Source organism: Mastomys coucha, unplaced genomic scaffold (assembly GCF_008632895.1).
Source record: "Mastomys coucha isolate ucsf_1 unplaced genomic scaffold, UCSF_Mcou_1 pScaffold11, whole genome shotgun sequence".
NCBI classification, from domain to species: domain Eukaryota; kingdom Metazoa; phylum Chordata; class Mammalia; order Rodentia; family Muridae; genus Mastomys; species Mastomys coucha.
Genome location: NW_022196893.1, coordinates 16,805,781 through 16,816,637, shown reverse-complemented (window position 1 = coordinate 16,816,637; position 10,857 = coordinate 16,805,781). Strand labels below are relative to the sequence as shown.

The following is a 10,857-nucleotide window of genomic DNA, read 5'->3' as shown; positions in this document are numbered from 1 at the left end:
GGCTGGCTAGTTCTGTGAATCCATCTCCCCCATCGCATAGCCAGTGTTGGAATTATAGGCACACACACCCACACCGAGCTGATCCGTAGGTCCTGAGGTTCTGAACCTCATGCTTGCGTGGCAAACAAGTTATGCAGTGAGCCCAGGTATTTTAATCTTAAATCCTACCTTATACCCAGAGGAACTACTCCCATGAGCTTATTTAGGGCAGATGGTTGGAGGAGGCAGAGTGGATGGCTCACGTCAGGTGACTACGTGGCAGAGTCACCCACTATGGTACTTCAGGGTATGTGGCCTGAGCAGATGCACCCCGGGTCATCCACTTCAGACAGTTGGTTGGGCTCCTGCTGCCAGCACTCCATGACCTACCTTCCAGCGCAGCGTCTACACCAAACAGGTGCCTCACTCCTATGAGAATCCTGAGGTTTCACTGTGGATGAGCTACACATTCCCTGTTAAAAGGCATTAGGGCGATTTAATGATAGTCTCTGTATTTATAGCTATTTCCAGTAGTCTAAAGAAACATGTTCATGCAAGCGGCCCCTGCACTCTTATAGCTACAGACTGCATTGGGCCCATTGATTTGGTTTGTTGTTTGTTTGTTTGTTTTGAGGTGTGGTCTTGCTATGTTGCCTAGGCTAGCCTGGAACTCCTAAACTTAAGTGATCCTCCAGTCTCAGCCTCTTGAGTTCTAAGACTGTAGATGTGCCAGCATTCCCGTCTAGGCCTATTGTGGGTTTTTTTGGGAGGGAGGATGCTAAGGAGAGCTATTCTCAGGCTCTCCATGGGGGAAGAGGAGTCTTATATCTAGTATGCCAGTTGTAAGGTCTGATGACACCACCCTGTGTTTATGGTCACAGCACCTAGGGAAACAGGCTTTGATATGCAGGCAGAAAGGAAATCCAGTTGCCCATGTCAGCACAGCCTGCCAGCCTCTGGCTGGTTGCCCGTTTCTAAAACTCAAGACCTTTATACCTTTTATCTAATATGGACAGTACAGTCGACTCCTTGTCTATTCCTAGAAAGACTTCAGAGGTTATATGGGTGGATACTTGATGTCTCAAGAGGGCTCAACAAGCTGGGCGGTGGTAGCCCACACCTTTAATACCAGCACTTGGGAGGCAGAGGCAGGTGGATTTCTGAGTTCGAGGCCAGCCTGGTCTACAGAGTGTGTTCCAGGACAGCCAGGGCTATATAGAGAAACCCCGTCTCCAAAAACCAAAAAAAAAAAAAAAAAAAAAAAAAAAAAGGCCCACCAAGAGCCTGCAACACAAGGGCTGACGGGAAAATAAGCCATTTCTGGGTGGCAGCTGCAGCCTCGCCAACAGGGGGAGGCTTCACTGCTGTCCCTGGGTGGGAACCATGGCTTGAAGAGGTGAGAGGCCAAGTTGGCACATGATGTCAGCAGCGGGGCCAAGGCTGAGAGGTCCCTGTAAAGTGGGTCTAGCCTGGAAACATAGAAGAGGCAACCTCAGGCCAGTGAAGGGATGAAAATCATTTGTTTAGGTTTATTTCTATATCTTATGCATATGGGTACTTTGCATGTTCCCCAGAAGACAGCGTTAGACAGGTGTGAGCTGCCATGTGAGTGCTGGGAATTGAACTCGGGACTTTCAGAAGAGCAGTGAGTTGCTCTTAACCACTGAGCCATCTCTTCAGCGCGGAATGAAGATAACTTGAGGGTGAGGTCAGCATGTGCACTCAGTATGGTGGGTACTTGGTATGATCAGACTCTGGCTTTGATGGCTGGGAAACAGGTCTCCATATTGGAGCCAGAAAGTTGCAACCCGAACCCAGGGTTGTGGTGGCCAGAAGCCAGCAAGGGGAAAAAAGAGGTCCTAGGTAATGACATGGCTGTATCTGAAGGCCCCCCGTAAGGAAGAACTAGCAACTCTGTGGCTTAGTCAATCTCCTCCTCTTGGCCTAGAGAACTGGACTTGGTCGACTACAGGCCTCGAAGATTTAGTTCTACAGTCACGTAGTTGTCTGTAGTCCTGGGCTTTTTTTCCTAGCAAATATAAAAATGTATTTATAAGCTAGCTTTCTAGGGAGTGTCTAGGTGTGGACCCCAGTCATCTTGCCTCAGGCCCCCACACTCTCTATCTAGGGTTTGCCTTAACTTTACTGCCCTAGCCCTATTTTCGGCAACGTCTCACTCTGAGGTTCCGAGATGGCCCCATGTTCTGGGAAGATGCCCTGTACCCCATGTAGCAGGTTGGGAGCTGGGGTATCTCATGCTTCATGCACATGCCTCCTCTGCAGGGAGTCTGCAGAGCTGGGACAGCCACCCAGGGCAAGGTAAGAGACAGAGCTGACCAATTGTTTTCTTTCTGCCCCCACAGCCCAACATTGGCCACCTGGGCCTGCCCCATGGGCCGTCTGGAGAGAAGGTGGCTGTGGTGACTGTAGATGACTGTGACGCAGCTGTGGCCGTGCACTTTGGAAGTTACGTTGGGAACTACAGCTGCGCTGCCCAGGGCACTCAGAGCGGCTCCAAGAAGTAAGATTCCGGGAGGAGCGACACAGGGTGTCCACAGCTACTCAGACTCGAAACACAGGCCACCCTTGCCAGGCCAGTGAAGAGTACCTTGGTATCCTCTGTCTAGGCTGGTATCCGACTCTCTCCCTGTGGATAGGCATCTTACCTCAGACCACAAAATCCTCCAGAATAATTCCCCTAGAAGTACCTGTCGAGCCAGGTGTGTCAGGGCATACTAATAATCCTAACACTTGGGAGGCTAAGGCACACATATTGAGATTCTTCATAGCCTGGTCTACATGGTGAATCTGAGGCCAGCCTGGGCTAAGCAGTGGGTACCTTTCAGAAGGGAAGTCAGTCAGAGCCATTTGTCACTCTTGCTTTGTCTCCCTGGATTGCTGTTCCCTGAGCTCTGGCATTACATGAGGTGGAAGGGACTGGGCTGTCCTTGCTGATTTTGGGGTTCTCTCAAGGATCGTTTGAACACAGGACAAAGAGATTGAATCACCCACACGCAGGGCTAGTCTTGCTTTATTTTCTTTTGGTAACACGAACTTCAAAAGTTGAGAACCAGCTCCCGCTATGTCCTGGCTGATGGTTTATGGGTGGGATGTTTTGATTTTTGCTTCGAGACAATGTCTCCCTCTATAGTCCAGGTTGTCCTCCAACTTGTAATTCCTCAGTCTCGGTATCCTTAGGATTACAGGCTTCTACCACTGCCCCTAGCCCTGCATCTTGATTCCATTTTGAAGGTCATGTTCAGGTGAACCTGATGAGGTCACACCCTTCCCCCATCCTCACTTCACTTTCCTGGGACCTCAGCTGCCCCCTGCTGGAGGCAGAGTTCTGCTCTAATCCCACTGTCTCCCTTAGAGAGCCAAGGGACTGTGGGCTGCTCCGCTCTGCTGCAGAGCAGAACTCAGTAGTGGTCCTCATTTCCCCACAAACCTCCATTTGCTGGGAAAGGATGGAAGTGTAAGGAAATTGAGGGTCAGCGATACCGTGAGGTGCCGCCGGAAGGTGCCTTTCAGAACTTGAAGTGAGTGACGGCTGCCCTCACCTCTAAGTCGTCCGCCTTAGGCTTGTACCTTCTCTGTGACTGAGGCCACCAGCAGCAGAATCACAGTGGCTTTCCAGCAATGCCAGGCCTGATATCACAGAAGATGGCTTTGCCTTCCCAGGTCACTGGATCTGACTGGTCCTCTGCTTCTGGGTGGTGTCCCCAACCTGCCAGAAGACTTCCCCGTGCATAGCCGGCAGTTTGTGGGATGCATGCGAAACCTGTCCATCGATGGCCGGATTGTGGACATGGCTGCGTTCATCGCCAACAACGGCACCAGGGCAGGTAGGGCACAGCCCCTGGGTATAGAGGGCTAGCATGGTTCCCACAGGACATTGGTGATCACTCCAGGGACAGAACTCCCGAGAGTTCTTGAAATATACCTACCTGTGGATGAGGGCCTCGTGGGAATGGGTAGAGAGCTTGACTTGGTTGGCATGGCCATGGCCTACAGTTTGCTATGTTCCTGATGTTGGAACATTGAGGGCTTACCTGGGCACACAATTCTAAGGCCTTGAACTGGTCACCAGGTGGTCAGATGAGACCCTGAGATGGCATGGAAACCCCGAGTCTCAGATATGGGTGAAACTGAGAATTTCATACACTCTAGCCTGGGGTTCTCATGGTGGCCATCAGGTTCCTGGCTAGCCGTCTCCAGCTGATTGCATTCACGCGTGGGTCAGCGTGGGGAATGGTAGAGGTCCCTAAGCGGAGCCGCCTGTGGTCTTCTGATCAAAGCCAGGCTACACCCTCTGCCCTGCAGGCTGTGCTTCTCAGAAGAACTTCTGCGATGGGACCTCATGCCAGAATGGGGGCACCTGTGTGAACAGGTGGAACACGTACTTATGTGAGTGCCCACTCCGCTTTGGTGGAAAGAACTGTGAACAAGGTAAGGATTTGTCCATCCCTCCCTAGGCTGCCAGAGGGGAGAGGGAACACACGGCAGACTGGGAGAAGCTAGGAGAGAGGTCCAGGACCTGGGGTCAGCTCACTAGGATATAAAGGCAGGTAACCATGAAGGTCAGAAGAGCAAGGTGGCTGTGGCCACACCTGAGTCCAGTGGAGGCCTAGGGTGTCTCTCCTGACAGCTGCTGCTGACTGGACCTAGTGATGAGCATGAACAACCTCCTGCCCATCACAGGGAGATGCTGCAAGGTTTGAGTGTTGTCTTAGTTTCTTTCCTGTTGCTGCATTAAAACACCACGATGAGAGGTTGGAGAGATGGCTCAGAGGTTAAGAGCACCGACTGCTCTTCCAGAGGACCTGAGTTCAATTCCTAGGGCCCTCTTCTGGCATGCAGGCACACATGCAGGCAGAACACTATATAAATAATGAGTAAATAAATCTAAAAAAAAAAAAAACTATGACAAAAAGCAACTTAAGAGATAAAGGGTTTATTTGGCTCATGAGTCCAGATCACAGAAAGTCTGTCTCATGACGTGACGGGGATGCCACAGTAGCAGAGCTTGGGAGAGAGTGGTGTCATCACATAGTCACCATAGTCAAGAGCAGAGAGCAATGCATACATTCATGCTAGGGCCCTGATCTTTACTCAGTCTTGATCCCCTGCCTAGGGGATGGTGCCACCCACCCACCCTCCCAAAAGCTGAACCTGCTGCATGTCCCAAGCGAAGCGCCACAGCCCACCCCCTGACTGTCATATATCCATTTAGGGGGCTCGGGAGGTCCTTGCCACACTTTTGAATGTGTCTAGTAACGCTCGGGGCTTCTGTACCCAGCGAGCTACCCGGAAACTACGGTAGGCATTTGCAGAGTCCATGGCTGAGTTCTTAGGATAGCACTGAGCACAGATACAAGTCTGAAGCGAACATTTGGGTTAGAATGAAAGAACCCCTCCTCACCTGGCTGGCAGCTGAGAGGATGCTCTCTGCCTAATTTCGGGAGGCCACCTGAGGTCCTGGTCTGTATCTGCAGCTATGCCACACCCTCAGCGGTTCACTGGGGAGAGCGTCGTGTCATGGAGTGACCTCGACATCACCATCTCTGTGCCTTGGTACCTGGGGCTCATGTTCCGGACCCGGAAGGAGGATGGTGTGCTGATGGAAGCCACAGCTGGCACGTCTTCCCGGCTCCATCTCCAGGTGAGTGTGTCTGCAAGCCACATAGGCGCCTGCACAGCAGGCAGGTGCCCTAGAAAGAGAACCAGACAGAGGGGGTTTCCCAGGCTGCCTGTGAAGGGCACCCACTACTCACCTCCCTCCTCCTGTGCTTGCCCTATAGTGGACAGAGAGAATGCAGAAGAGAACATATGGGTGACCCAAGGTGCAGTGCCATTGTGCCGTTCAGGACAGGAGACGTGCAGAGTTCATTCATAACTATGGGCTCCTGTGGGCTTCCTTTCCAGCACCCACTTTCTGTCACTGCAGTCACAGAATGGAGCACATAACTGCGGAGCTGCTGGCTCTGTGTAACTTGCCCTAGACAACAGCTCTGGTCTGCCAGGCTGGAATTTGGCTGTTTTTGTTTTTGTTTTTCCTGGCTTAATTCACAGCCTTTCAGAGTGAGGACAAAGGGCTGCCCCAGACTTGGGGGGGGGTGAGCTTCCATCAGTTCAGACTGCAAGCCCTTACCCCCATATTAAACCCGCGTGCTGCCATACTCCAGGTTTGTACATCCCTGCCTAGAGAGCTCTTGAGGACCCATCATTTCATGCCACGTGTGTGTTTTCTTTGTTTTTACCTCTTTACCATTCGGCTTGTTTGGAACTTGAAGTCAGAGTACCGGGACACTTCTGAAAGTGGTTTTAACACACTCCATCCACACATTTGCATAGCGCTTACATGACTGACGTTTCTGCTAGGCCGTTGGAGCCAGAGGTGCCAAGGAAGGATGCTCCTTTGTGGGGCTCATCCAGCGCTCTCTCAACTGAGCTGCCCTTGCTTTTAACCCTCCACTGCCTGTGCAGTAGAGAGAGCCCTTAGCCTATGCTCACCCTGAGGTTCTGAGGTACTCAGGATGAACCCACTGTCTGGGAATCCGTGCTTGGCCAGGAGTCCCCTCAAGCCAACTCCTCCTCTGCTCTTGTTTCCCTGACATTCACTGACCGGACAGATTTTCCTATATAAACCGTGACCCATGATTCTTGGGCAGGGTCAGAATTCTCCATTTTTTTACTTTCCTTGGACTTAATTCCATCCTGATAGGCAGAAGGCCCAGAGGGTCATTGCCAATGGTCACTTAGAGGAATCATGCCCTAGCAAGGATTTGGTCTCAAATCTGGAGGAATTAGTAACTAAGTATTTCTTTCTTTCTTCCAGGCTTTTCCAAAGATTGTATATGTAAGCACATGCATGGGTGCCTATGTCTCTCTGTGTGCTCATGTCTGCCTACATATGTGAATGTGTCTGAGCATGTGTGCGCGAGCATCTCTGTGTACACCTGTGCATGTCTTTATGCACGTGTCTATGTTTGCATGGGCTCATGACTGTGTATATGTTTGTGTGCATGTTTGTGTTTGTGTCTATGAGTGCATGCGTGCCCATATGTATATGTATGTTTGTGTGTGTGTGCTCATGTGGATGTATGTTTATGCATGAGTGCATGCATGTCTCTGTGTGTCCGTATGTATGCGAGTGCCTGTAACAGGCCCTGGTACCCGTAGACTTCCTTTCCATAGGTCATCCTCTGTCTCCTCCTCCATCCTCCCCTTCAGCACAGCCTCTGCTATATACCTGTCTCTTCTCTCCCTAAGGAATCTGGCCACATAGACATGTGAAACCTATAGTAAGTACTTCTGCCCTAAGCTCTAAGGGTAGGGGCTCCTGGAACTCCCATGGCCCCTGCTGTCCCCATGTCCTCATTGAGCCATAGCTTGTTTCTTCCACTTCTTGGGCCCTGGGTTCTTATTCTTCATCCCAGTCAGGCAGTTGGAGTGGAGTAGGAGATAGTCAGAGGAGAGGTGGACCCTGAGGAGTGTCTGTACCAAGCTTCCATTTCACATGAGGGAAATTGAAGCTAGAGACTTTGTATAATCTAGGCCCCAAGGATCCTGGGTCAGCCAGAGAACCCTTCAGTGGGGCTCAGCTCAGAGAGTGGGAGGAGACAGGGATGGATGCCCAGAGCCCTCCCCTCTCCCGGTTCTCTGCCAGAGGTCACAGGGCCCTTGGAAAGATTTGTTTGCACTGGCTGGAGGGTAGGGCCGTCAACCCAGACGGAAGCCAGCCTCTGGCCTATGCCTTCCCACTTACCTGGGGTCGCAGCCCCAGAGGTTGGGGGTGCTGGTGTTCGTGGCAAATTTTTTCCTCATTAGCTGTAATTTCACAAGTTCCCCTGCTGCCCAGAGCTCACTTTGGCCTGAACTTGGAAGCATGGTCCTGCCTGGGGATGGTATTTCTCTGTGGGTGTTTCTCTGTCGGAACATATTAAATTGGATGTTTTGAATCAGGTGATGACAGGCGCCTGCAGGCTGTCATTAGTGTTCCTGGAGGAAAAAAGGCTCTGTTCAGCCAGGTTAGTCCTGACTCACCTTGGTAGCCAGCCTAACCTTGGTAGCTTATCCACAGAATTAAAGACTGGGTACACCAAGGAGGGTCTTTAGGGGTCCTGTAAAACTCACGGGCAGCCCAGGAACCCACCTCATTATGATTTGCAGAGGCTGGTCTAACAGGGATCTCCGGAATTGTGGGGGTTGGGGGTATGTGGTTTGTGTGACATGTTCAGCTTGTGGCATCCTGACTACTAAGAGAGAGCTGCGATACAGAAGTTGGAGTGTCCCCATCCCGTGGCAGTCCAAAGTCCAGACAATTTGGCTAATCGCTGTCAGGCAGCACAAATCCAACTGTATCATCAAGCAGAATAATCATACTGTTATTGACATCCGTCTTGAATCAGGTAACAGTCCAAGATGGGTGGCTGCTCCTGTCCCTGTCCTGGGGTTTATTCACAGCCTCTCCTTTTGTTGCAGACACACGGCATTTTCAATTTCCTTGTTGATCTCTTATTTGGGGGGTAGGGGGGCGAGCAAAGCCAGTGAGAGAGAGTAGCCCAGGAAGCAATATGTAAAATGGCGAAAATACCTTCCAAAATCAGCTATTGACGGAGGCCAAAGTCAATATGCGTTAGTATTGTGAGATTCCTGGAGGGACTCCCACATTCAAATCCTGGGAGCAACGACCCCACACACCACCAAGACATGGACTTGATGCAATCTGCAAGAGGCTTTTTATTCCAGCTAGCTGGGGCAAGACTCGTATCCCTTGCAGGGGTAGAGGAGTCTGGCCCTGAGCAAGGTCTTAGGCAGCTTTTTATTTCTGTGCAGTTGCTGGGGCAAAAGGGAAGACTGGGGTAAGGGGAAGGTACAGGGTGGTTTCTGATTGGTGCTGGCTCATGCTGTGGTCCAGGGGCGGGCTAGCCACCTGGCGATTGTTTTGGGCCAGGTTGTTTCTGGATTCTTGGGCCAGGTCGTCTTGGTTCCCTTGCTTCTGGGTTCTGGGAGCTGTTGGTCTCCCGTTGTTTCTAGGTTCTGGGAGCTGGTCTTCCACTGAGTTTAACTAATGGCTAGGTTCCCACAGTACAGTTTGAAAACTTAATTTTAATCTCTCAGTGTCAACATTAGTCCTCACTGTCAGGGCTTCCCCCCAGGGCCTGTGGAGTACCTCGACTTAGCCGGCACAAGACACTTTGTACTGAAACCTTTTGGTATTGTTTCTAAGGTGGTTGGAGGCCACACAACTTGGTCCCATGAGTTTCAGCCCTTGGAGAAATGTGTTGAGACTTGCTTTCAAGCCTGGATCCAGCCAGCCTTCGTCAACATTCTGTGTATACTTGAAAAGAATGTGTTTTCTGCCGTTGTTAAACAAAGAGATGCACAGTGTTGAGATAGTGGCATCAGTCGTGTTGACACAGCCCCAGACTGTGTCAGGGGCTGGAGGTGTAGCTCAGTGGGTAGATTGCCTGCCTCGAGTATACAGGGCCCTGGGTTGCACGCTCAGCATTGCGTAAACCAGGTGTAATGAATGTCCCATCCCTGTAATCCCAGATTTTAGGAAGTAGAGACTGAAGGATCAGAAACTCAAGACCATCCTGGGCTTACTTAGGAAGTTGGAAGACTGACTGGGCTGTGTAGACCTTGTCTCAGAAACAGAACAAACAAACAAAACCCCAAACCAAACCAAACTAAAACAAAGCAAAAAAAAACCAAAAAACCAAAAACCTCTAAAAATACTATGCTGTCTGTCATTGTGGCAATCTGATTCTGGACTTCAGTGGCCGGCTCCTTTTCTTTCCTGGCTAACTGGCTGTTGTCATTATGAGCCCTTTCTGGTGATGATGCTCGCCTTAAAGGTGCTGTGTCTACTAATATAGCCACACCAGCACTTCTTCCTATAGGGTCTCTGTCCATCCTTTTGGTTTGTTTTTTTTTGAGACGGTTTCTCAGTGCAGCCCTAGCTGTCCTGGAACTCACTTTTTAGACCAGGCTGGCCTCGAACTCAGAAATCCACCTGTCTCTGCTTTCCGAGTGCTGGGATTAAAGGCGTGTGCCACTACCGCCTGGCTGTGCCTGCCCTTTTACTATCAGAATTTTCTATAACTTTAATTTTATGTGTGTCATGGTATGTGGCTTTTAAATCTTGAGTCTCATTTTTAATGGAACAGTTAACATCCTACATAAGTCACATCCTTGCATTCTTTTTTTTTTTTCTTCTTCCATGTATTTAAACATGGTGGCTTGATCCTTCTGGAATGTTATGCTAACAGTCAGAAAAAAGAGTCCCCTAGTCTCCATGTCTGTCTGTGGTTCTCACGGCCACTCAAGTCTGGGTCTAACAATTTTGCCCTCCCTATTCCTATTCCTGGGTTTGGTCTGTTCTACCCTTGAGTTTTAGACATGCTACAGTGTCCTTGTATTTTGGAATATTTTTATTGAGTGCTAGGCATTGTACTGAAAATCTAGAGAGAACTGGTATCATGGTCACCTTGTTTGAGGCAGGCAGCGACCAAGGGAAGTAGTCACAGAGCCAAGAGAGTCAAAGCCAGGCATCTATTCCTATGAGACCTGCTGTTTCTTGCTTACTAAAATGCCTTTCGGCATCCCAGTGCAAAGCCTTGAAGATGCCGGCCCATCCAGCCTTGTTGGGATTAGCATTGTGGTCTTTATCCCATGGGGCTGCAGGATCCTCTTCAGCTCTGCTAAAGTTTGAGTCTTCAGAACCAGATGGTAGCCCTGGGGAGGGGGAGCAGGGCTGCAGGTTCCTTCCCCATGGCCTTTGTCCCTGCAACTCTTGCTGTGTCACTTAGAACTTCACACAGATGTCCCACGGAAGGAGGATGGTCCAACTCACCCAGTATTCTGTCAAGT

At 50.4% G+C, this 10,857-nt stretch overlaps 1 protein-coding gene across 3 annotated transcripts in view; it reads left to right on the top strand.

Annotated features, from left to right (window-relative positions):
- Nucleotides 1-10,857, top strand: part of Celsr1 (cadherin EGF LAG seven-pass G-type receptor 1) — a 134,169-nt gene that overhangs the window by 91,017 nt on the left and 32,295 nt on the right. For all 3 annotated transcript variants that reach the window (XM_031352103.1, XM_031352111.1, XM_031352095.1), the window contains exons 6-9: nucleotides 2,343-2,500; nucleotides 3,661-3,824; nucleotides 4,303-4,428; nucleotides 5,475-5,641. In XM_031352103.1, the coding sequence (XP_031207963.1) occupies nucleotides 2,343-2,500; nucleotides 3,661-3,824; nucleotides 4,303-4,428; nucleotides 5,475-5,641 (615 nt within the window). The remainder of the gene's footprint in view (nucleotides 1-2,342; nucleotides 2,501-3,660; nucleotides 3,825-4,302; nucleotides 4,429-5,474; nucleotides 5,642-10,857) is intronic.